The 27,034-nt window shown below is 40.1% G+C and overlaps 2 protein-coding genes across 7 annotated transcripts in view; both read right to left on the reverse strand.

Moving 5' to 3' along the window:
• Nucleotides 1-3,510: 3,510 nt before the first annotated feature.
• Nucleotides 3,511-18,394, reverse strand: MSS51 (MSS51 mitochondrial translational activator). Its single transcript, XM_064374300.1, is given in 9 exon segments — nt 3,511-5,304; nt 5,632-5,725; nt 6,031-6,147; nt 6,150-6,596; nt 6,825-6,949; nt 7,838-7,993; nt 8,292-8,536; nt 10,049-10,179; nt 14,928-18,394. Coding segments are annotated over 7 exon segments (1,371 nt in total). The 5' UTR covers nt 8,513-8,536; nt 10,049-10,179; nt 14,928-18,394; the 3' UTR covers nt 3,511-5,093.
• An 88-nt stretch (nt 18,395-18,482) lies between these two features.
• PPP3CB (protein phosphatase 3 catalytic subunit beta) overlaps nt 18,483-27,034 on the reverse strand; it is a 58,256-nt gene continuing 49,704 nt past the window's right edge. For 4 of the 6 annotated variants that reach the window (XM_064374295.1, XM_064374294.1, XM_064374298.1 and 1 more), the window contains 3 exons: nt 26,671-26,768; nt 21,564-21,593; nt 18,483-20,098 (listed from right to left, as the gene is read on the reverse strand). In XM_064374295.1, coding sequence (XP_064230365.1) covers nt 19,920-20,098; nt 21,564-21,593; nt 26,671-26,768 — 307 coding nt within the window. In that variant the 3' untranslated portion in view covers nt 18,483-19,919. The remainder of the gene's footprint in view (nt 20,099-21,563; nt 21,594-26,670; nt 26,769-27,034) is intronic. The other 2 variants (XM_064374296.1, XM_064374299.1) reach the window with 1 other exon arrangement.

The raw sequence follows: 27,034 nt of genomic DNA on the forward strand, positions 1-27,034 counted from the left end.
CAGGGTCTTGATTTGTCGCCCAGGCTGGTCTCAAACTCCTGGCTTTAAGCAATACTCCTAGCTCAGCCTCCCAAAGTGCTGAGATTACAGGTGTGAGTCATCATTGCCTGGTCCTCAATGTTTAACTGTTTAAGGAGCTGCCAGACTCTTTTCCAAATTGGCTGCATCATTTTACACTCCCACCAGCAGTGTATGAAGGTTACAATTTCTTCACATCCTAATCAACACTTGTTACCATCTTTATTTTTTTTTTTATCATAGCCATCATAGTGGGTATGAAGTGGTATCTCATTGTAGTTTTAATTTGTATTTCTTAATGACTGATGATGTTGAACATTTTTTTTCATGTACTTATTGGCCATTTGTACATCTTTTTTGGAGAAATGACTGTTCAGATCATTTGCCTATTTTTTAATTGGGTTATTTGTCCTTTTAAGTTGTAGGTCCCTTATCAGATATATGATTCATGAATATTTTCTCTGCTTCACTTTTTTTTTTTTTTTTTTTTTTAAAGAATCTCGCTCTGTCACCCAGGCTGGAGTGTGATCACAGCTCACTGCAGCCTCAATCTCCTAGGCTCAAGCAATCTTTCCACCTCAGCCTTCCAAGTAGTGTGACTACAGGCATGCGCCACCACACCCAGCTAATTTGTTCTACTTTTTTTGTAGAGATAGGTCTATGTTGCCCAGGCTCATCTTGAACTCCTGGGCTTAAGCAGTCTTCCTGTCTTGGCCTCCTAAAATGTTGAGATTACAGGTGTGAGCCACAGTACCTGGCCCAACATTTTAAATTTTGATAGTCTATTTATTTTTATTTTGGTTGCTTGTGGTTTTAGTGTCATATCTAAGAAAACATTGACAAATACAAGTTCATGAAGATTTACCCTGTATTTTCTTTCAAGAGTTTTAGTTTTAGGTATTTGAACCATTCTGAGATAATCTTTGTATATTATATGAGGTGAGGGTATTACTTTATTATTCTGCACATGGATATCCAGTTGTCCCAGCACTATTTGTTGAAAAGTCTATTCTTTTCCCAATTAATTGTTTATGTACCCTTGTCAAAAAATCAAATAAGGTTTTTTTTCTTTTTTAAAGACAAGGTCTCACTTTTTTACCCAGGCTGGAGTGTAGTGGCACAATCTTGGCTCACTGCAGCCTTGACCTTCTGGGCTCAAGCGATCTTCCCACCTCAGCCCCTCAAGTAGCCAGGACTACAGGCGCGTGTCACCATGCCCGGCTAATTTTTTTGTATTTCTTTTAGAGAAGGGGTTTCGAAATGTTGCCCACACTGGTCCCAAACTTCTGAGCTCAAACGATTTGCCTGCCTTGGCCTCCCAAAGTGCTGAGTTTACAGGCGTGAACCATCATGCCCCGCTATACTTGTTATGGTCTGAATGTTTTGTGCTCCTCCTCCGCCCCTCTCCCCTCACGCCACCCCCCTCAACAAATTTACATGTTGAAGTCCTAACTTCTGGCTTTAGGAAGTGGGACCTTTGGGAAATGAATAGGTCATGAGAGCAGAGACCTCAAGAATGGGATTAGTCTCCTTGGAAGAGAGGAAAGAGGGAGCTCAGTCACCCCTTCCACCCCTTGCACCCCTTCCACAGTAAGAACACCAGACACCAAATCTGCCAGTGCCTTTATCTTGGACTTTCCAGCTTCCAGGAATGTGGAAAATAAATTTCTGATGTTTACAAGCCACACGGTTTGCAGTATTTTGTTACAGCAGCCCAAGCAGACTAAGACAATTCTCAATTCTATTGCACTAACATATGTCTATTCTATGCCAGTATCACATTGTCTTTACTACTATTTTGTACAGGGTGAGCATCCCTAATCCAAAAATCCTAAATTCAAAAAGCTCCAAAATCCAAAGCCTTCTGAGCACTGAGATCCAAAATGTTCCAAAATCTGAAACTTTTGCAGTGCTGACACAGCACTAAAAGGAAATGCTCGCGGGAGCATTTCAGGTTTTCAGATTAGGGATACTGAACTGGTAAGTATGTAATGATTATAGGTTTTGAAATTGGGGGCCAGGCACAGTGGCTCATGTCTGTAATCCGAGCACTTTGGGAGGCTAAGAAGGGTGGATCTCTTGGGCTCAGGAGTTCAAGACCAGCCTGGGCAACATGGCAAAACCCTGCCTCTACAAAAAATACAAAAATTAGCTGGACATGTTGGCTCGAATTTGTGGTCCCAGCTACCTGGGAGGCGGAGGTGGGAGGATCACTTGAGCCTGAGTCAGGTGAAGGTCACAGTGAATCAAGATAGGGTCACTGCACTCCAGTCTGGGCAACAGTGAAAAAAGAAATTGGGATGTGTGAGTCCTCCAACTTTGCAAACATTTTCATTTAACTTCAACGTTAATTTGGAGTACTTGGCATTAACTCCATTTTACAGATGAAGAAACTAAGGATTAGAGAAGTTTAGCTTCCCCCGTGATATAAAATTATTTGATGGCTGCCCCAGGATTCATACTCAGATCTACATAAACCCACAATACTCCTATAATCTGATCTCACTCTACCTTTCAGACTTAATTTATATTAATCCCCAAATATGCCTTCAAATAAGCTTTTCTGTCTCCAAACTTCTGGTCCTATTGTTCCTTCCATCTTGAGTGCCCTGTGCTCTGTTTCATAAAATTCTCACTCAGAATATCTTCGATATCATTTAGCAAAATGATCTCTTTTCACTCTATTTCCTTAGCACTATAAGCCTCTCTCGTTTCTTACTCCATATTATACCTTGCAATAAAGGTATTCCCATATACATAAATATTATTTCCCTTCCTAACAATAAACACCATGTCTCATTCACCTTCCTATCTCTCTGAAGCCAAAATACAATACCTGCAGCATGGCAGGTACTGTCTTGAATGAATATATGAAAGTCTAAAATTATCCCTATTAGAGTGGGAAATAGTGTATGTGTGTGTTGGGTTGATGGGCTGTATGTGTGCAAGAGATGGTCATGGCAAGATCGTAGGAATGAATACCTACAAAATGTCCTAATCCTGAGAGTATGATAAGAAAAGGATATTGACTGGGCAGTCTCATGCCTGTAATCCCAACACGCCGGGTGGCTGAGGTGGGAGGATTGCTTGAGCCCAGGAGTTTGAGACCAGCCAGCCTGGGCAACACAAGGAGACCCTGTCTCTAGAAAAAATAAAAAATTAGCTGGGCATGGTGGCATGTGCCTGTAAGTCCCAACTACTTCGGAGGATGAGATGGAAGCATACTTGAGCCCAGGAGTTTAAGGCTGCAATGAACTATGATAATGCCACTGCACTCCATCCGTGGTGACAGAGCGAGACTCTGTCTCCAAAAAAAAAGGGGAAAAAAAAAAGAAATAAGAAGATGACATGAGACAGATGTGTGACAGAGTGGCAGGCCCAAACAGAGAACTCATGCTAATTACTCTGTTGACAAGAGAGAAACTTCCAGTCTTGAGGTGTTGTGTGCAGATAAGTAATACTTGCCAGTGAATAGGAAATAAAACAAGTGACTTAAGAAACCCCAAACTGAGTTTATTGGGTATAGAATAGGGGGATAACAAGTAACTCCAGTATACTCAGGTAGTCTGATATAGTCTGGGATATCTAAAATACAACACCAGGGCTACTCTAGTGTCAGAAGTCACCAACCAAAAATAGGAAAATTAGATATTTCTCTCAAAAAAGCCAGGAAACAGGGCTATGTACCAATGCTTACAATCTCATCCATGTTCCCAATGACGTCCCTGACTTGTCCATTCTTGCACCACTTCAAGTCATCAACATATTTCCATTTTTTAGCCCAAATTACTGGATGAGATGAAAGTATTTTTCAGAATAAGGTGGTTCTCATTCTTCTCCTCAGTGCCATCTGGTTCCAGCCAAAAGGTAAACTTCCTCACAAAGCAAAGTGTTAGGAACTTTAAGCTCTGGAAAGACCAACATCCAGGCCTCTTCCCACCCACTAAATCTAATATCCTATCTCTAGAAGCTACTGTGGCTAAACTCTTAGAAACCAGTTACATTGGCCAGGCACAGTAGCTCATGCCTGTAATCCCAGCACTTTGGAGGCCAAGACAGGCGGATCACCTGAGGTCAAGGGTTCTATATCAGCCTGGCCAAAGTGGCAAAACCCCATCTCTACTAAAAATACAAAAATTAGGCCGGGTGTGGAGGCTCACGCCTGTAATCTCAACACTTTGGGAGGCTGAGATGGGCAGATCACGAGGTCAGGAGATCGAGTCTGGCCTGGCCAACATGGTGAAACCCTGTCTCTATTAAAAATACAAAATTTAGCTGGGCGCAGTGGCTCACGCCTATAATCCCAGCACTTTGGGAGGCCGAGGCGGGTGGATCACGAGGTCAAGAGATCAAGACCATCCTGGTCAACAAGGTGAAACCTCATCTCTACTAAAAAATACAAAAATTAGCTGGGCATGGTGGCACACGCCTGTAGTCCCAGCTACTTGGGAGGCTGAGGCAGGAGAATTGCTTGAACCCGGGAGGCGGAGGTTGCGGTGAGCCAAGATCGCACCATTGCACTCCAGCCTGGGTAACAAGAGTGAAACTCTGTCCCAAAAAAAAAAAAAAAAAATACAAAATTTAGCTGGGCATGGTGGTGCATGCCTGTAATCTCAGCTACTTGAGACGTTGAGGCAGGAAAATAGCTTGAACCAAGGAGTTGGATGTTGCAGTGAGCCGAGATCATGTCACTGCCCTCCAGCCTGGAGACAGAACGAGACTCCATCTCAAAAAAAAAAAAAAATTACAAAAATTAGCCAGGTGTGATGGCATGCACCTGTAATCCCAGCTACTCAGGAGGCTAAAGCAGGAGAACCACTTGAAGCTGGGAGGCAGAGGCTGCAGTGAGCCGAGATCATGCCGCTACACTCCAGCCTGAGCAACACAGCAAGACTCTGTCTCAAAAAAAGAAAGAAACCAGTAACATACAGAAAACCTCATTCAGCTTAGAATCTTTACCCACACAGTGAATGAAGTTTAGAATATAATGTTTTTCAAAGTTGGCAAGACCCTGGCTTTATCAGGGTAATTTTATCACAACCTCCCCATTTTCCAGATGTCCAGTCATAATCTATTTAAATTCCATCATCCACTTTCTCTTCTAATTGGCTATGACAGGAGCTTCCAAGAAACATGATATAGTAGGCACTGCAGTATACTGGCTGCTTCTTGGGGATGGAATAGATCTGTTCAGGTTTGAGGGACATGAAAGGATTAGCCCCATAGGCAGTGATGTATGTATCCAGTTCCACCAGAATCTGCAAAGAGGATACCAACTCCTGATGGCTGTAGAAGAGAGAGAAGAAAAATTACTCTACTGATTGTGACAGAGATAAAGGAAAAATTGCTCATGAACCTGACATTTCTGTAATCACCAATCCCCCAAATTGTCTAAGGCTGGACTAGGCAAGGACTATCCTTCCCTCCCAAATGTCTCACTAAGTACTTAATTAACTAGCATGGGACTTTGTTCCAAGGGGATGAAAAAGCCATATGCGGAAAAGATGAACATCCTCACCAGAAAGTAGATGAGCAAGAGGAAGCAAAATTAGCTCATTTATATAAAGAGAGGTATAAGTCAGGGAAGTATCACAAATAGGAAGAGGTCAAAACCTGTAAACAGTAATCAATGCAGGAATCTTATAGTCACGAAGTAGCAGCAGGGTAGGCAGCCAAGCCTCCATCAAGTCTGCAGAGGAATGGAAACCTGTGGAAAAAAAATGAAAATGGGAATAGGGAAAGACTGAAGCAGACTCTTAAGAGCGAGATATTTCTTTGACTGTGACCACTCCACCCCTCACTTTGCTTATCCCCAATCATCATTATCATCATTATCATCCAAGTGAAAAATTCTGAACCCTAGTACATACGGCAAATGATCCAGAAAAGTTGTCATCATATTGTATTTAATAAAATCAAATGAATGGGGTTCCAAACACAGAAGACACAAGACTCAGGATGGAAAATTCTCAGGGGAGCCACCTAATATTCCCCTGAACCAATGACTCTTACCTGGATGGAAAGCCACCACCAAATCTGGATGATCTGTCTGCCCAGTCTCTACCTCCTCCTCCCAGAAGTCATGGTAGAGGCCCCTATGGGCACTAAGGTGAATTATGCCAGGTTCCGGGGTGAAGTTGAGGTGCTCTGTGAAAAGCCAGCAGCCACGTCTACACCCACCATGACCACATGGAGTCCAAGGTGCCCAGGAAACATGTAGCCAAGCTCATCATAGTTCCCAGGGCGAGTAAGAAATGTCTCCACATGGGAAGCACCAACCACATGCACTGCGCTTCCCCTAATCCTCCTAACATCTATCCCTAAGGCCCTAAGTCCTAGGCCTAGAGTCAAGGGCCATGACAGGACATCTGTCAGCAGCTGCTTTAAAGATCCCTGCAGGACATCTGGGTCTGGCCTTGGCCGTCCTACACTGGCCCATAAGGTGGTCACAGCAGGACTAACTAGCACAGCATCCAGTGTAGCATCTAAGTGAAACCCCTTCATAGAAAACCATGAGTCCCAGTCCTGTACAGCTTCAGGTGGCCAATGCCAAGGTCCTGAGGGTAGGACAAAATCACCTGTAGGAAAGAAGGAAAAAAAGGAACCTAACCTTTTCCTGGCTTCAAAATTTCCCCCTCACAAATGATCAATATTCCTTCCATGTTTACTCTGCCAACCTGTGAGCAGGGGTGCCCTATCCTTTGCCCCACTTCCTCATTTTTTCATAACAATATGATTTCATGTCTTCCTTTAAATGCAACCAAATATGACCATTATGGCAGAATTCCCCAACACCACCACTCCACCTGTGACCAGAAGCCATTCTATGAGACGGTCCACAGCCACAAGACGAAGCTCTTGACAAACTCTCCTGTGTGCAGGCCAGTCTGACCTCTGGCACTCTGGACCACAGTAACAGACATTTCTGCACCTGAGAGAATGAGTTGGAAATAGTTTTTATACTATAAATGTGATTGGGGTTATCAGGGGAAGGGAATTGATATTCCGGCACCTAGGATGGAAATGGCTAAGGAAGGTAGGGGGAGGAATGGCAGCTGATGCACCAATGTTGGGGACTACATTTGGCAGATGAGGTAGGAGAGATTGGGAATATAATTATTCTGCCAGACAGAGTGATACCTTACTCTCTATCTGGAACAACTCACTTTTTATATCACTTTTAGAAAAAACACGAGTTTACAGCTGTCCTCTTGTAACAGGTATGGTTCAACCCCCGCATCCGCAAACAAATGTAGTCTTACTCCTTGAGTACTCAAGAGAGAGACAGAGAGGAATGTATTGTGATTTTTTTTGTCTCACCTCCCAATAACACCAAAAATAAGCAGGATTAGCACACTGTTCTAATCTTTGTAGCCTGGATGACAAAAAATCGGGAATAAGCCTTAGGTTATTTTGAAAACTCTCAGATCTTTCCTTTTGGAATGAGGTCGTAGTACAGGATCATTTCTTTTTCTTTCTTTCTTTTTTTTTTTGAGACAGAGTCTCAGTCTGTCATCCAGGCTGGAGTGCAAGGTGGCTCGACTCACGGCAACCTCTGCCTCCTGGGTTCAAGTGATTCTCCTATCTCAGCCTCTTGAGTAGCTGAGACTAAAGGTGTGTGCCACCTGGTGTGGCTAATTTTTGTATTTTTAGTAGAGACAGGGTTTTGCCATGTTGGCCAGGCTGGTCTCGACTCCTGGCCTCATATGATCCACCTACCTCAGCCTCCCAAAGTGCTGGGATTACATGCATAAGTCACCGTGCCTGGCTATTACAGGGTCATTTCTGAATGTCTCCCTATTAGCCCCCGACTAGTTACCTCTTACAGTGCCGGAGAACCTTGGAGTCTGAAAGGCCATTAGGGAGTGCTCTACAGTGAGCACAGAATCGAAATGTGTCCTCCATCCTCTGGAACATTTCTTGAGGACATCGAAATCCAAAGCCTGATACAGGAGTACCCCCATCTACCATCAACCTGCAGAGACAGCATGGAGGAGGAGTGGCAATGGGGAGAGGAATATCTCCAAAATCTTTCATGTCCCCCATTTTGTCTCCTACACATTTCTATTTACACCTATGTCTCCCACTGCCATCATTTTCCACTTAAGTGAATATTTCTTCTTTCACAGTAATATAGTAACTGGCAAAAGTCAGGATGAGAAAATCTCTCATTGCAAATATTCCATATTGCCCAAATTGTACTCCCTCTCCACCTTCTGAAATCACTTCTACTAGAGACAGTATATCCCTCTTTCACAGAGCTGGTCACTCACTTGTATTCTTCATAGCTTTTCATGTTCAGCTTTTGAAGAATCAGCTGGGATAGGCCAGGAACATTATTATCCAAAGAGAAGAAGCCAAGTGTGTCAATGCTAGGGCCAGGTTTTAAGGGACTCAGAGGCACAGGGGTCACAATTGTGGGTGGGGCCTTGATGCCGGAAGCCACTAATGAGGGAGGTTTCTTGTGCCTCCGTCGCTGGGACCGTGGAGCCATGGCCTGCCCAGTGATACCTGGAGACTATACACAGAACAGACATGGAATGGAATTTTACAAGCTGGACACGTGTGAAGTGTTTTCATATGCTTGACCATTCGATTCTCATTCCAGTCTCTCAGACCCAGGTTATCAGTAAAATTTATTCAGTATTTACTGGTTATGGATCACCATAGGCAGCTGTGAAAACAGGGAAGAAATAATTTTTTTTTGTTGTTGTTGTTGTTTGATATAGAGTCTCACTCTGTCGCCCAGGTTGGAGTGCAGTGTCGTGATCTTGGTTCACTTCGTCTCCCGAGTTAAAGTGATTCTCCTGCCTCAGCTTCCCAATTAGATGGAACTACAGGCATGTGTTACCATGCCCAGCTAATTTTTGTATTTTTTAGTAGAGATGGGGTTTCACCATGTTGGCCAGGATGGTCTCGAACTCCTGACCTTGTGATCTGCCTCCCTTGGCCTCCCAAAGTGCTGGGATTACAGGCTTGAGCTACCATACCTGAATATAATTTATACATATTAAATACTATACATAATATACATATGTACGTAAATGCATAGAAAAAGATTTGGCAGGGCTCATAGAAAACTGGTAACAGTGATTAACTCCGAGTAGGGTAAGAAGGCAGTTAGACAGGAACTGGGCTGATCGAAGGGGACTTTAGACTTATCTGTAATATTTGACTTTTTTTTTTTTTTGAGACGAAGTTTCGCTCTTGTTACCCAGGTTGAGTGCAATGGCACAATCTCGGCTCACCGCAACCTCCGCCTCCTGGGTTCAGGCAATTCTCCAGCCTTAGCCTCCTGAGTAGCTGGGATTACAGGCACGCACCACCATGCCCAGCTAATTTTTTGTATTTTTAGTAGAGACCGGGTTTCACCATGTTGACCAGGATGGTCTGGATTTCTTGACCTCGTGATCCACCCGCTTTGGCCTCCCAAAGTGCTAGGATTACAGGCTTGAGCCACCGCACCCGGCCCAATATTTGACTTTTTTATAAGGAGAAGACATTATAATATTTTTAGTATATTTTAAAACTCAATTTAAAAGAGGAAAAAGCAATAACAGTTTTAGTTGTCCAAAGTGACCATCCAATTGGAGAGTTAGCCAATTTAGTCAGAGAGATAAAACATTTATTTTGAAAGACCTATTATCACATTTATAAGCAATAAGCCAAGAAGTAAAACTTAAATGCAATATAAAATGTGCACTAAGAGTTACGTAGTTGAGCAAGTTAGAAAAAAAGTTTTGAGGTGGAAGTAAGCCTATAGCCACCCACTATCTGGCTGTGACTCTGTGCTACCCTCCTTCCCCGTCTCATCTTCTCCCATGCCTTTCATAAGAGCTGAGTAAACAAAAAGGATCATATGGGAAAAATTAAAATATCCATTTGTCTAATATATATTTACTGATAAACAGATGAAATCATTTGCAAAACACTATATATAGAAGCAAATATTAAAAATATATATCTCATCTAAATGTCTTATACAGAGATTAGATGTAGTAGATAATATAAGGTACTCTATAAATCCTACCAGAAAAGTGCAACTAAAGCACTAACGGGAGATCAGAAGAAGAGAATCTCTTCAGTGGGTGAGAATCTCTTCAGTGGTTGGGAATCTCTTCAGTAGCTTTCTTCACGAAGCAGGTAACAGTTGGAACAGACCTTGAAAGATGGGAATATTTGAATACTTGGAAATAAAGAAAAAAAGGAATTCTAAGCACAGAGGAGAGAATAAGCACAGAAATATGGACAGAAACATTCTGCAAATTAATGAAATAGAATGATTTGACTTTGAATGTTTAAAGTATAAAGACCTAAACTTAAGAAGTGAAACTATAAAAATCTATCAGGGAAAGGTTCATGACATAGGTTTGGCAATAATTTCTTGGCTATGATACCAAAAGCACAGGCACCACCACCACCACCAAAATAGATAAATTGGACAGCAAAATTTAAAACTTTTGTACATCAGAATATGCTATCAAGAGAGTGAAATGACACCCCAAAGAATGGAAGAAAATATTTGCACGCCATATATCTGATAAGGGGTTAGTAACCAGAATATATAAAGAACTCCCACAACTCAAAAACAAAGAACAAACAAACAAAAAATCACCAAACAACCCAACTAAAAAATTGGATAAAATATATGAATAGACATTTTCCCAAAGAATATATGCAGATGGACAATAAACACAAGAAAATATGCTCAACAGTCATTAGGAAAATGCAAATTAGAATCACAGTGAATATTACTTCATACCTACCAGTATGGCTATTATCAAAAAAACAGAAAATAACAAGTGTTGATGAGGATATGGAGTAATTGGAACCCTTGTACACTGCAGGTGAGAATGTAAAATGGTGTCACCACTAAAGAAAACAATATGGCAGTTCCCCCCAAAATTAACATATTACTATATAACCCTGCAATTTCATTCTTAGGTATATGCCCAAAATATTTAAAAACAGATACTCAAACAAACGCTTATATATGAATGTTCATAGCACCTCTATTCACAACAGCTAAAAGGTAGAAACAACCCAAAGGTCCATCAATGGATCAATGGATAAACAAATTGGGATATAAATATACATATGAAGATGTGTATTATTCAGTTATAAAAAGAAATGAACTACTAATACATGCTACAATGTAGATGAACTTCAAAAACATGCTAAGTGAAGAAAGTCAGACACAAAAGGTTATATATATTTTGTATGATGCCATTTCTATGAAATATCCAGAACAGGTAAACCTAGAGACAGAAAGTAGATTGGTAGTTGCTAAGGGCTGGGTGGAAGGGAAAATGGACAGTAACTGCTTAATGGTTATGGTGTCTTCTTTTGGGGTGATAAAAATGTTTTTGGGCCGGGCGCGGTGGCTCAAGCCTGTAATCCCAGCACTTTGGGAGGCCGAGGCGGGTGGATCACGAGGTCAAGAGATCGAGACCATCCTGGTCAACATGGTGAAACCCCGTCTCTACTAATACAAAAAAAAAATTAGCTGGGCACGGTGGCGCGTGCCTGTAATCCCAGCTACTCAGGAGGCTGAGGCAGGAGAATTGCCTGAACCCAGGAGGCGGAGATTGCGGTGAGCCGAGATCGCGCCATTGCGCTCCAGCCTGGGTATCAAGAGTGAAACTCCGTCTAAAAAAAAAAAAAAAAAAAATGTTTTGGAACAAGACAAAAATGGTGGTTGCATAATACTGTGAATATACTAAATGCCATTTAATTGCTCACTTTAAAATTATTAATTTTGGCCGGCCGCGGTGGCTCACGCCTATAATCCCAGCACTTTGGGAGGCCAAGGTGGGTGGATCACAAGGTCAGGAGTTCAAGACCAGACTGGCCAACACGGTGAAACCCTGTCTCTACTAAAAAATACAAAAATTAGCTGAGCATGGTGGCTCGTGCCTATAATCCCAGTTACTTGGGAGGCTGAGGGAGGAGAATTGCTTGAACTGGGACCCGAGAGGTGGAGGTTGCAGTGAGCCGAGATCGTGCCACTGCATTCCAGCCTGGGCTACAGAGCGAGACTCCATCTAAAAAAAAATTAATTTTATGTTATACGATTTTCACCTCAGTTAGAAAGGAAGGTAGGTATTCATAGAGATTGAGGGGCTAAACAGTTATTAATCCCCAGATTAACTGCCTCCAGGTACAGAGAAATGAAGAAGGATTAAAAACACTGGCAGTGGTTGGTTTTACTGTGAATGAGGTAACTTTTTTATTTTTTCTGAGACAGAGTCTGTCGCCCAGACTGGAGTGCAGTGGCGTGATCTCAGCTCACTGCAACCTCCACCTCCCGGGTTCAAGCAATTCTCTTGCCTCAGCCTCCTGAGTAGCTGGAACTACAGGCACCTGCCAGCACACCTGGCTAATTTTTTGTATTTTTAGTAGAGATGGGGTTTCACCATGTTAGCCAGGATGGTCTCAATCTCCTGACCTCATGATCTGCCTGCCTCAGCCTCCCAAAGTGCTAGGATTACAGGCGTGAGCCACTGCGCCCGGTCGAATGAGGCAACTACTAAAGTTCAAACCAGGGATCATATTTTGTTACAAAAATGATCTGACATTTGATCCTTTTAGATCAGATCTGTTAGGAAAAACCTCTTCTGATTTCAGAATCATCATGCAGCTAAGGTGTATGCAGATGGCAAAAAGAAGCAAAATGCTCCCAGAATTATCCAGCTCATATCCATATCTTACAACATGACTCTCAAAAACCCATCCTCAGGTTAATGGAGGAACAAATTTGTATTTTCTTTGGAATTTCTTTCTCCTCATCCTTATGTTTCCATCCACCCTTAATATCTCCCCTCATTCCATGGGCGAATTAATGGATGGTTTAAGAGTCCACAAAACAGACAGCTAAGCTCATCTGTATATCATATCCTATATATTACCTCCAATGAAGAAGAAATGGGACCTAATGGTATTAGATTATTTTAGAGTTTAAGGGTCATGTCCTTTTACTAAAAGAGTAGATGGAATTCCTCTTCACACTTTAGGACCCCATTTCCAACAACTGATCTCATTCTGTCCTTCATTTTTAATCACGTCACATTCTCATTGCATTTTCAGAATCACTGCCATTCTAGAAAAAGCATTTATTCACTCTACTCACCTGCCTCAGGCAAGATGTAACACTTTCTTAAAACTTGAAAGAATGGACTTTTTTTTATAGATAGGTGTGGAGGAAAGTATGATCTGAGACAACTCTAGGGTCTTAAATCCCAGAATTTATGACAAATATCTCCCTGAAGTTAAAATACACGCCTTTTTGCTGCAATGAAAGCAAGGCAATTAAGGTCTGAAAGGTACTGCTTTACTTATCTGCATTTCCCAGGACAGGTCTTCCTCTAATGGAAGATCAGCTCTTGGCAATCTGTGGGTTGGTTGAATTGGTCAGAAATGAGAAGGATAACAGTTTGGGGAAGAGGAGTGGTGGTGGTAAAATCCCTAATGTCACAGTCTACTCTGTGTCTAGAGCACAATGTTCATGATACAAATGAGTTAGCAGAAAAGTAAGAAGGTGGGTGAGAAGCCAGGTCTTTGATCTGCATCTATACACATCAGGCTCATGTTTTGAGTTTGTATACCTCAGGCCCAGACACAGCTTTCCTGGCTCTAATTTTCTAGCAAGGAGCCCCAGGCTCCTCACTTTTCAAGGGTTATAAACTGAGGGAAACAAAGAAAAAAACAGGGGACATAAGGAAGAAGTTGGAAATAACTGCAGTAAGCCCTTTTAACTTTCCAGAGTCCAGAATGTTCTCCACATAGAAAGCGAATCCCTTTCACTTTTTTCTGGCCATCCCGTGACTTAGGCTCTAATTTATTCCCAGTATGAGAGAGAGAACACTGACACCAAGAACTGGTAAGGAGACATGAACTTGATTGCCGAGAAAAACTTTTATCCTTCATCTCCAAATTACAAGCCAAAATATTAATCTATTCCTAGACCTAGGTTTCCATCTTCTTCCTTACCACCAACAACCCCAATCTTCACCCAAACTATAGGCATCTTTTCACTCTCTCCAGACAAGGAGTGCTCATCTAATTTTCTTTAAGTCACCAAAAAATGCAAAACGTCAGCTAGGCATGGTGGCTCATGCCTGTAATCCCAACACTTTGGGAGGCCAAGGCAGTTGGATCACCTGAGGTCAGGAGTTCAAGACCAGCCTGACCAACATGGAGAAACCCCTGCCTCTACTAAAAATACAAAAAAATTTAGCCAGAGGCCGGGCACGGTGGCTCAAGCCTGTAATCCCAGCACTTTGGGAGGCCGAGGCGGGTGGATCACGAGGTCAAGAGATCGAGACCATCCTGGTCAACATGGTGAAACCCCGTCTCTACTAAAATACAAAAAATTAGCTGGGCATGGTGGCGCGTGCCTGTAATCCCAGCTACTCGGGAGGCTGAGGCAGGAGAATTCCTGAACCCAGGAGGCGGAGGTTGCGGTGAGCCGAGATCGCGCCATTGCACTCCAGCCTGGGTAACAAGAGCGAAACTCCGTCTAAAAAAAAAAAAAAAAAAAAAAAAAATTTAGCCAGGCATGGTGGTGCTTGCCTGTAATCTCAGCTACTCAGCAAGCTGAGGCAGGAGAATCACTTGAACCCGGGAGGCGGAGGATGTGGTGAGCCGAGATCGCATGACTGCACTCCAGCAAAAAAAAAAAAAAAAAAAAAAAAAGTCTTTGGGGAGGTAGGGAGAAGGGAGAGTGAAACTGGTCATTGAAGATCCTTATAAGGGGGTAGGAAAAGAGAAGAGGAGAAATATATTAAGGACACTGTAATTGTTGCCACATTCAGCTGTTTAATCAGTGATTAACACTGCCTGAGGTGATAAATACTTTACTCAGTTATAAACTAAGCAAGCAGACAGGTTGACGGGAAAAAAAGACTTACCCTGCTAAGTCCTCGGCTTCCTTCCTTCTCTCTTTCCTTCAAGTGAAGTGAGTGCTTGACCTCTTCAGATCTAGGTTGTGACTTACTTGCAGCTGTCCCTTCATATCACTTTCCTTTGCAAACTGCTGAAATGCTGGGTGTCAATGATTAAGTGTGCCCTGCCAACCAGACAGACAAGGCTGAATTCTCCTAACGAGGCAAAGAGGGATCTGTCCCCCTCCCTGAGGGCTTTTCTCTTTCTAACCCTTCTTCTCTGCCAAGAGGGCTCAGGACTGTCAACACTCCCAAGTGTTGGCAAGTAAAGGCTAGGCAGGCTGATGAACAATGAAACCTACTGCTTCTTGGACTTCTCTCACTCAAGGCAATATTTCTGTTCTCAGTTTACAGCTTCAGAAAGAAACCCTTTGGATTAGTGCAGGAGTCAGTATTTGATTGGAAAGGGTAAGCACCTTTCCAACCAAGTAGGAGGAACCAGAGTATCAGGAGCCCTCTGGAGTTCTGTATGTTGATCAAGATACAGATGAGTTCCCCTAGGCCCCGTGTCTTTTTTTTTTTTTTTTTTTTTTTTTTGGTGAGACAGAGTCTCGCACTGTCACCCAGGCTGGAGTGCAGTGGCACGATCTCTGCTTACTGCAACCTCCATCTCCTGGGTTCAAGCGATTCTCTTGCCTCAGCCTCCCGAGTAGGTGGGATTATAGGTGCCTGCCACCAATTTTTTGTATTTTTAGTAGACCGTGTTGGCCAGGCTGGTCTTGAACTCCTGACTTCATGATCCACCCGCCTTGGCCTCCCAAAGTGCTAGGATTACAGGTGTAAGCCACCACGCCTGGCCCCGGTGTCCTTTTTTAGCATAACACTGTTCAAACAGAACTCAACAATGTCCAATCTAGGATTAAGTACATATATAATACCCAAGAAGGGAGAAAAGAAATGGCCATTTAATGGTACAGAATGAAATCACTACTAGGGAAAACATGCAGAATTAACTTGTAAAATTCACTTTCCCTGAAAGAAGGGTAAGGTAACTGACTCTCTGAATGAGAGTGTTATCAGGAGCACTCCACCTGTTTAAGGGAGGAATAAATGCTTCTGGGATATTAAACAAAACTAAAATATTGGTTAATGACTAAAAATACATACTATTTCTAGGAAAAGAAGATAGAAAAGAATCAGCTCAACCATCCTCTTATCCCTCCTTGTAATCATAGCTGATCCAGGAAATTCAATTCCACATTCCTATAGCTTCTTTCTACTTAGAGATAACCTATCTGAAGTTGTTAGAGCAGTGGTCCTAAAAGACTGCAAGATCTGACTTTCTTACCCAAAAATTTTTAAAATTTTTAAATAAAAAAGTTCTGACTTTCTGCTTATCTGGCCCCAGCTCTCACTTACCTGCTTCTATAAACATTATCAAACTGGGGAACAGAATCACCTGCAATGAGGTCCCAGAATGTGGCAAACCAAATCCACACAGGAACCCCAAACTGTAGAAAGTACGAACTACAAGCAGGGAAGGTGGAAAAAAAGTGTTAAGGATTCAACAAAACATTGCACAACGTTATGTAGAATAGCTGTGGATAACGGAAAACAGTTGTAACAGCCAAAAACCCTAAATAAAATAGGGGTAATTCACTTGGAGCAAAAGTTTCAGCCCAACTTCAAATTTAATGGGCCTCAAAATTTAACTGAGAACCTCAAATGTTTTAAGTTCTATTAATAATGACTGAACTGCAGAAGGTACAAGACATCAGAGATTAACTTTTCTGACTCAGAAGTTGTCATTGAATATAAAATAATAATATAGAAAAACTTTGATGTTGAATACTTACATTTTACCATCACTACCACTTGCTCTGGTAGACATTTAAAGTTATAATTTAAAAAGTCTGAACTTGGCCAGGCGCAGTGGCTCACACCTGTAATCCCAGCACTTTGGGAGGCCAAGGTGGGCGGATCATGAGGTCAGGAGATCGAGATCATCCTGGTCAATATGGTGAATCCCTGTCTCTATTAAAACTATAAAAATTAGTCGGGCGTGGTGGCAAGAGCCTGTAATACCAGCCACTCAGGAGGCTGAGGCAGGAGAATCGCTTCAACCAGGGAAGCGGAGGCTTCAGTGAGCCGAGATCGCGCCACTGCACTCTAGCCTGGGTGACAGAGTGAGACTCTGTCTCAAAGAAAAAAGAAGTCTGAACTTTTCACAATTTGTATTCATCATGAGTTGCATTTAAAAATTCTTAATAAGGGGTATGCTGTGAAATGAATTATGAAGAAAGACTAGAAAGAAGTTCCTATTTAACATGTAGGAAGTGGTCTGTGAGGCACTGTGTGATACTCTATCACTCTTCAGGTATATTGCTTTTCCTGAGTTTGGTTCCTTTCTCTTGTTTTCCTCTTAATTTTTACCATCAATCTATAATTTTTTTTTGCTGATAATACTTAATGCTCACCCATGAATCCCACAAACACTATATAATGCTAGTTATGCACCAAGGGCTAGGGAAGTTCCTGGCACCTGATATACTAAACACTTATTTTATTTATTCATTTTTCTATTGGGTCTATTTTAGCCAGATAAACTCTTTACTGAATAGCTTTCATTAAACAACATCAACAGCAATCTTTAAGGTATGCAATGCATAGTAACTTTACAGCAAATTAATGGGCTGCATTGTAAGTTAATATTATGGCAAGTAGAAAGCTGTAATAATTAACAATTTGAGTTCTGTTTGTTACCTGGAATTAGGCAAGTGTGTGTGTGTGTGTGTATGCTTGCCTAACATATTTACATATATAAGTGTATGTATATATGTATGTGTGTGTGTGTGTGTGTGTATATATATATATATTTTTTTTTTTTTTTAAAGGGATGGGGTCTTGCTCTGTCACCCAGGCTGTAGTGCAGTGGCACAATCATAGCTCAATGCAGCCTATCACCATGAACTCCTGGGCTCAAGTGATCCTCTTGAGCCTCCCAAAGTGTCTGGATTACAGGCATGAGCCGCTGTGCCCTACCTATATTTTGACTTAACGTTTTATAATGTATTTCATTGTAATTATTGAGAACTATAATTCAAGTTATTATGTGATTATATTATACAATTTTGAGCAATATCCTAATATCCCTCAATGTGCAAAATCCTATACTTATTTTGATTATGACAAAGAAGAAAGGGATAGGAAAATGCAATTATCACTAATATTTTTTCTTATTGTTAGAACATCCAGTAAATTCCCAATGCCACTGTGACAAAATTCTATAGCCAATAACATATTTTCTTTTAATTAAAATAAACAGTGATCTTAAATATTAGATTAAGAGGCCTAAAGTAGGGAAAGTCCTCTAGTGCTCAGTTACTAATGCTCTTGTAAAACAAGTATATAGCAAACATTTTTTTAAAGGCAATATTTATAAAGAATTTAGTTAATCAAATCACCATGAACTATCCATGAGATAATCTCTGGAGGATATCCCAGCTCTAGTAACAGGATTTTCTGATTTGGATCAAAAGGCCAAATCAGAGTGCATCTTCTAAATAAAACCCAACACAGAGATAGGAGCAGCGGCCCATGCATGGAATTTATTGTGTGCTACTGTTTATAAAATACTCGAATAGTCCTGCACATGCATAATATTTCCAACTTAGACAGGAGACCATACAGGGTGCACTTTCTGGCAAACAAAACAATAAATGGTTCCGCTGCCTGGAGCTCTGAGTTGTATTCCAGGGCATGAGGGAAGCAGGCCACCAAAGTTAAGGGAAATACCAAACTACAGTGGCAATCAATACAGGTCAATAATTGTGAAAAATTAGCACATGGTTCCATTTAATTTAACCAAGCAGTTCAGTTAACTATCAAAAGAAAAGTTTCAACATGCAGTCTTGACTTTTATGCTTCCACTAACATCTGAATGATTGAACAGAACCACTGCTTCTAGGCTGCATTGCTTAATCAAAAACACTTCCAGAACATTTTAAAATTTCCTTTGCATTAAAACATAAAAATGATAGAAAGCCAGCAGCAAATCACCCTGGTGGCTATTTAAGCAACTTGAGTACTCACAATAAACTAAAATTTCTCATAACATCTAGGTAACCTATACATGTCGTACCTGTACATCATAGGTCTATATATTAAATATTTGCAAAATGAAAACATGCATACACAAAATACGTCAAGTTTTACAGACATGATTTGAATTAAAATTTACTTTGACAATGTACAAATTTCTTTTAAAGTACCTTAAATGAGTAATTCTGTAATTCTTCATAATTTTGAAATTTAGAGGTTTTCTTCTTAAATCTCTGGGGTGTAAATCTTAAAAGATATGGGCAAAAAAGATTCTAAATTAGTTTTTGGATTTGTGTTCAAGTAAAAGAGCCTGCCTAGAAATAGGATATGCATTCGTAATTAAAAAATACCAAGACTATGTTACAGAATTAGCCACATTTAAGAACTATAGACCTGAGGTCAACATTTTGTATAAATGCCAACTGGGTTTCTCAGCATTTTGCTCACAATTCAAAATACAGCTAGTAACCTCAGAAATGTATTTTAAGACCATGCTAATTCATCCTTTAAAGACATTTCATGGAAAAAGAAAAGTCCACATTAGCTCTTATGATTGCATTTGAAGTCATGGTTGAAAAACAAAATCTAATTCTACTGAAGGGGAAAAGAAATCTGATTTGTAAACTTAAATGTGTGAACCACAAGCATAAATGGAGGTGTGGATGCCCTCCACTGGAAATTGCCCCAAGCCCCTTGCTCACTGCTCTCCACCTTGGCAGCGATGACCCAATCTTATCAGAAAGCACATGTCCCAGGGCCCTCAAGCCTCCATCCAGGAAGGAAGCTGGGGTCTCAGAAGCACAATGGTTTCTTCAGAGGGACTGTGACATTTACAGTCAGCTGGGCCGACCCCTCCAGCTCCTCGGGTGATCTGTCCATTTGGGGCCCGAGATGTGAGAGTCCCTGGGAAGTCGTGGGTCACTGGGCAGTATGGTTGCCCGTCCCGTGGTTCTCAGTGGCATGTGCGGTGTTCAGAGAATTGAAACCATCTTGCTGTACAGCATCTTTCCGAGGTGGCATTCTCTCATTGATCCTATCCAAACCCTTTGCCTCTTCAAAACTGCAGATTCTATGTGGTGGAGAGAATCCTCGTATTGCTTAACAAAATGCAAATTTGATAAGTCAGTAATTGAAAAACATTTCTGAGATTTCAAAAACATAATTAATGATTTTTAAGAAGAAAGAAATTAGTAGCTGTAAGTAGCACACTTAAATCTTACTTTAACTGAATCCTATCCTCATTTCAGTCTTTCCCTTAAAATGTGAAATGTTTAAATCTAACTATAAATATGATAGCTTCACAGGTGACAAGTGTTAACAAAGCTTTTCAAAAAAATTAAAATACAAAAAAATTTTAACCCTTTCCTGCCCCCAAATCAACCTCCAGGAAATGATCTAAGTCTGACTTCTACTATACCAATTATCTCCTGTATCAGTCCCTAAGATCACCAGTGACTATCACAGTAAGGCAGAAACGAGAGTAGGGGCAAGTGAGAAGGCTAAACAAGGTTAATCCTCAACATACAAATCTGTACCAAGAGCTTGGGAGGAGAAAGAGGTAAAGAAAGGTTAAACTATAGTATATCAGAACTATCTTGGAGGTCAAGGTCAGCTCATCACCACCAATATAACATGAAAAAGGTGGGAAGTGCCTCCAAAAGTTAGATCTATGTATGGGTGATAGCAAAAAAGTATTTATAATCTCGTATTTTACGATATGTCTTAATTCATGGCCATACTGCACAATCTTTAGAAACTCAAATCAAAATAAATGGCAATTCTCCACCAGCTGTAAGGTTTATCATTCACTTCCTCTAGAATGGTGCATCCTCCATTATTAAAATGTTCATGGGAAAGATTTTCAAACAACTGGTTATGATCTGGTTGCTTAGTATCTGCAATCCCTAGGACTTAGTCTGTGCATATGAACCAAACAAATGGCTGGGGCTGCAAACATTGAGGAATGTGAAATACCAAGCCAACACATGATATATATGAATATAATCTTATCCATGAACTATAGCCCAAACTGCAGCCAAAAAAAAAAAAGAAAAAAGAAAAGCATTATAGTGACAGTTCCTGTATTCTCAGGCAGGCACACTACTGAAAATGAGTAAAAGCAAACTCATACCTATAGCTAGAGGAGGTTTCACTTAAGGAAAAAAAAATCTGAGTAGCACAGAATCATGCAAAATATGGAATAGATCTCTATTTGCAGGTCAGTTGTTAATTTCCATTAAAACAGGCAACTTTATAAAGCTATACTATATAGCATAACATGCTATACTCTAAAGAAATCAGGAACATCACATTTTGATTGCATATTATACTGGAAAAAAGAAAAAGACTGTAAAAAGACTGTCACCATAGATATTAGCCCTTCTGATTTAAAAAAGAAAAATTAAAAAAAAAAAGGGCTACAGGACTACTAAATTTGATGAGTCAGTGAGTCTGATTCATCTTGGGCTGTGCAAGCTAGGAGTAAAACACACCCACAGGACATTCTCTGATGCCCACCCACACACCACAGATCTCTGCCCAGCACAAGGACTCTGATCATACCTTTTTCAGCCTCAATAGCCTCAACTGTGGCTGTACAGAAGTGAGCAGAGGCATGCAAAATGAATGAGAGAGATGAGAAGGGTCATATTGTACAGCAAAAAAGGCAATGATCACTTAAAATATCACAGTATCCCATACTACATCATCATTTACAATTTAACATAAATAGTACCCAAATTAGAGAGCCCCATCCCAATCCCCAATTCCTGACACAGCACAGTTTACACACAGCACTATGACAACATCACTCAGAGCACAGAACACATAAACCTACTGTAAACACAGACACCTCAGCACCCATGCAAATGCACTCCAGTATTAATTACCCATCTTGAATCAGTAATTTGATGGCCTTAGAATTTTCCATTATGTTTATTATATCACATCCATCACAAATCACAGGAAAATGCTCTAGGGTAAAATTATAATAGAATTGTAGCAGAAAAGCAAACAGAAAAGTCTTTTCTTTCATGTCAATGAGAACAACACTCATTACCAGTTGGTTCTCTAAGACGTAAACTAGAAGGGGTCAGCAATGCTTTACTTGACACTTCTAATTTATAAGGCAAAACATAAGCCGCAAGAGCTGATATAACTACAGTGAAATTGAAGGGCAGTAAACTTGGTGAATTAATCTAAGTAGAACAGTTCTGTGGCTCTGTTCTTTGTGGGGGACCTGAAAGGATTCCTCCTGTCTACCAGGAATTTCCTTTCTATTCTAGTACTGATGTTCCAAATGCCTACAGACACTAACATCTATAGCCTTAAAAAACTCCATTTATACTCAATCAGTTTGTCACAAACTCAAATTTGACTCAAGAAAAGCCTACTAAGCATCTTTCTTACTCATCTACCAATTAAAGAGACGTTAAGGAACGGAAGTGAGGTCTTACAGGTATAAATTCTGATTATTTCATGATATAGACACATAGGTCGTATTATAAATAAGACCTATTTCTTGGTATAGTGTGTCACTGGCCCATTTCGAGAATTTCAACATATTTAGTCAAACATTTTGTAGTCAAATATTCTTTTATTTGCTCATTTCTTTTTTTTTTTTTTGAGACGGAGTTTCGTTCTTGTTACCCAGGCTAGAGTGCAATGGCGCGATCTCGGCTCACTGCAACCTCCGCCTCCTGGATTCAGGCAATTCTCCTGCCTCAGTCTCCGGAGTAGCTGGGATTACAGGCACGCGCCACCATGCCCACCTAATTTTTTGTATTTTTAGTGGAGACGGGGTTTCACCATGTTGACCGGGATGGTCTCGATCTCTTGACCTCGTGATCCACCCGCCTCAGCCTCCCAAAGTGCTGGGATTACAGGCGTGAGCCACCACGCCCGGCTTATTTGCTCATTTCTAGGTTTGAACTGTATAAACTCACACTGAGGACCAGGACCTAAGATAGCAGAGAACAATACTGGCTTACAATATTGTCCATTCCCCCTATTACTCAGAATATTTGTAATAGTAATGCCCTTGTCTCTTCTACTTTGCTTCTTCTGCAATAAGGCCAGTTAGAATAATTATTCCCAAAATGATCTTTTAGCAATTAACATGATTTAGAAATAATTTTAACCGAAGAAATTAATGTAAAAGAAACTGATGAATCTAAGGAATTAAAGTGTACTAAGTTAGAAAATGGTGATCTTAGCTAAACAGTAAAGGGAATTGGGGACCCAAAAGGAAAAGGACGAACACTGAATAAGAGTTAATTTTCCTTGACTGTTAAATTACATTACAAATCGGGCAGGACTTGGAGGATCAAGTCTATAATTCCAGCACTCCGGACGGCCAAGGTGGAAGGACGGCTTGAGCTTTTGAGCTCAGCCTGGGCAACACATAGAGATACCTCATCTCCCCTCCAGAAATTTTAAAAATTAGCCAAGCATGGTGGCATGCACTTGTAGTCCCAGCTGCTTGGGAAGCTGAAGCAGGAAGATCGCTTAAGCCCAGATCTGCTAATTGCAAAACTCTATCTGAAAGGCACTATTTCTCCTCTGTTTTCAGTTATATAGGGCATCTTGACATGACCTTAGTAAGTTTGAGCACAGCGCTATCTCAAACTGTGTTCCTCAGTACTACATAGGATAAATGACGGAGGAATTTGGTATTACTAAAATAGAACTGGCCACATATATTTCCCATATAGATCCTGGTGAAGGTAGCATTACAACGCTAGCTCCCAATTGAATTTCCCAGAAAGAAACATACATAAAATAAATATGAAAAGAAAATCCGACTCCAATACAGTTGTGCAGTTTGTAAAAACACTCAAGAAACATCATGTAAATTAACTTTTAAAGTTCTTGAAAAGACAATTTTTATTTTCTGATAATTAGGCATGAGGTCTTAGATATAAAATTTTTTCCTTTTGCAATACCTCTCAATTATATGTACTAACATCAGGAAACTTAACTACTAAAATTTAAAATGTAGGTTAACTTTTTAAAAAATAATCACAAAGATGTAGCTTTTGTATGACTTTTGTTATTTGTTTCAAAGTGGATTTATCTTACGCTAGCAAAATAATTTCAACCAAATGCCCAAACCACACTATCAAGAGCTAGCAAAACTAGAAGTTATCTAGTTTAAGGGGTCCCAAATTAGACCCCTTAAACTCAACTCCTTCCAGTAATTTAGTCCATGATGGGAACAGAGAGTCCCCCCAGCAAAGCTGCTGTCTTTCAAATCTCCCCAGCAATTGAGGGTGGTTTCAAAGCTGAAGGAATGAGCGTCAAGCTGTGTGCAAATTAAGAATAAATAGAAGTGCTGAGCTGTCAACAAAGCATGTAATTAGCAGGTGCTAATTGTGAAATCTGAAAGCAAGGTTTGCTGTGGATACAATATAAAAGTAATGTTATATCCAAGGATAATTGAGAGATGACTATAGTATAGATTTATTTAAGTATGATACCCTTTTGGTTTTATTTTTGTTTTCTGAACAAAGAAGAGTATAGTATTTTTGAAGCTATTCGAGTTCATCCTTTTCTATTAACATTTTTACCAGTTTTATTGAATGTTTAAGATCTTGTTTTAATATACATTCATGAAATTATTCTTAGTTCATTTTTCTAATCTTTACAATATAGTAAGAAAAATGGAAGGCAAGGAATGTAAAGCAAATCAAAGCAGCTTTTTTAAAAAAAAAATCAAAAAAAGAAACCTCATTCAGAACGAAAATTTATAACTATAATTTCAAAACACAGTGTACTTTTCAGATATACCAGTGTTGGTAGTGGACAATACAATGACACTTAAAATAGAACATGTATAGGCTACAAGTAAAAATTGTTTATAGGAAATTTTTTTTTTATTAAAAAGCAATCATTGGCCAAGCATACTGGCTCAAACCTATAATCCCAGCACTTTGGGAGGCTGAGGTCAGAAGATTGCTTGAGCTCAGGAGTTTGAGACCAGCCTGGGCAATACAGGGAAACCTTCTCTCTACAAAAAATAAAAAAAATTAGCCGGGTGTGGTGGCATAAGCCTACAGTCTCAGCTACTCCGGAGGCTCAAATGGAGGACTGCTTGAGCCCAGGAGGTTGTGGCTGCATTGCACTCCAGCCTGGGTGACAGAGCAAGAGACCAGACCTCTCTCTCTCTCTCTCTCTCTCTCTCTGTCTCTCACACACACATGTACACACACACACACAAAAAAAAAGGAAAAGAGAGTGAGAGAGAGAATGGGAAAGAAAGAGAAGAGAAAAAGAGAAAGAAAGAACAAATGAACAAAAAAGAGAGAAAGAAGAAAAGCAAGCACTTATTATGGAACTGAATGAAATAAAATTGTGAAGTCAAATTTAAATTCATTCAAAATGTTAAAATTGCCTATTTTTTTCTCTCTAAAAAAGTCACTAATTACAACACCAAAAAGAAACTTAACTATGACTAAGGAAAATATCAGATCTGTTGCTGTCTATTTTAATAGACAATGACCCTTAGAGGGCTGTCAAAAGTGACTACAAGAAATGCAGGCTTTTCCACATCATATTTTTTGCTTTCCAACCACAGGGAAAGAAATCTAGACTGAATTACTATGTATGGTCACTAATATTCACATCACTCCCTTCTATTTAATCTGTAATGGGCTTTAAAAATGTTAACCCAGTATTTACACAAATATTTACACCCAAAAAAGTTTTTTTAAGTATAAAATATTCAATGAGCCAGATTACAGAAATGCTTTACGTATAATTCTTTTTATTTTCATGCAAAATAAAGGCACACTTAATAACACCCTTTTAATTTTGACTTACAGGATTTAAATTCAACCCCTTATAACAATGAGTTAATATCTAATGTTACATTCATGTTCAGAATGCACAAAGTGCAGCAACAAATGCAGCAAACCTCAAAACAAGGTGCTACAAAGCTGCTTCTACATTGAAAGACAGACAAGTGTCTGATGGAGTAATTTAATTGAACATACTTTTACAGACATACAGCTAACCTAAAGAAGGACAGACAGATTTAGGAAAGCAGCTACATCTGCAGAGGAAGGAAACAGCATGTTACAGACAGTTAATTATACATAGAACATTTGACAAACACCACAGAAAACAAACTTTGGCATCATTTACCAGGGTACAAAACCTTGCACAAATATTTTGGCAACTGAAGTGCGTAAGTAATGTTCTGGGGCCCAAGCAGGTAGTTAACTCTAAATTAAGTAGTTTTAAATATAAGCATAGTCTAATACAATGACATAAATTTTAAAAATTAAAAATAAGAAACTTGGAATTACATTTCCATTTTAGTAATAGGAATGATTCACATTCTGAAATTGGGGCTTTTAAAAGAAGAGTGAGTTAGACAAATGAATAAATATTTCAGACATTATGATATGAGCTGCTTCCATATCACTGCATGAAAAGCTGAGGAACTGACCATTATTTTCAATCAAAAGGAATGCCCATTCTATCAATTTTCTGCCCTGATCAAGTATTAATCAGACACTAGCTAATACAGTACCCTGTCTATGTCAGCTGCTGAGACAGGAACTAAAAAATAGAAGGAATTCCCTGCATGCATTATGTGTATTGTTAGCAAAAGAGTGAGATGTGCCCCAGTCCATCTGAGGCACAGCAAGTTGCATAACATCATTACCACTTTGCAGGGTCTGCCGTCCTCCAGCTAACACTCCACTAGGCAACATCCCTGTGGGAGTCAGGCCCTTGAGTGTCAGCACACTTTCACTCTCCTCCCTATAGCAGAGAGATACAACAAATATTAGATACTTCCAACAAGTACTTAATTTAAAAGAAGACATAGGATCTAGATGTAGGCCATATATAAAATTTATAACATTCTTGTTATTACCATATTTTCCTCAATTTCAAGACATTTATTTTTCTATATTTTAAGTGTTTCAGATATGAGGGTGTGCCTTACAATTGAGGCATATATTATTTTTCCTGAAACACTTTATTAAATATGTGGTAAGATTCATCAAGGGGCATCATACTATTGA

The sequence above is a fragment of the Aotus nancymaae genome, unplaced genomic scaffold (genome assembly GCF_030222135.1).
Source record: "Aotus nancymaae isolate 86718 unplaced genomic scaffold, 86718_ANA_hifiasm-v0.15.2.pri h1tg000010l, whole genome shotgun sequence".
Classification (NCBI taxonomy): domain Eukaryota; kingdom Metazoa; phylum Chordata; class Mammalia; order Primates; family Aotidae; genus Aotus; species Aotus nancymaae.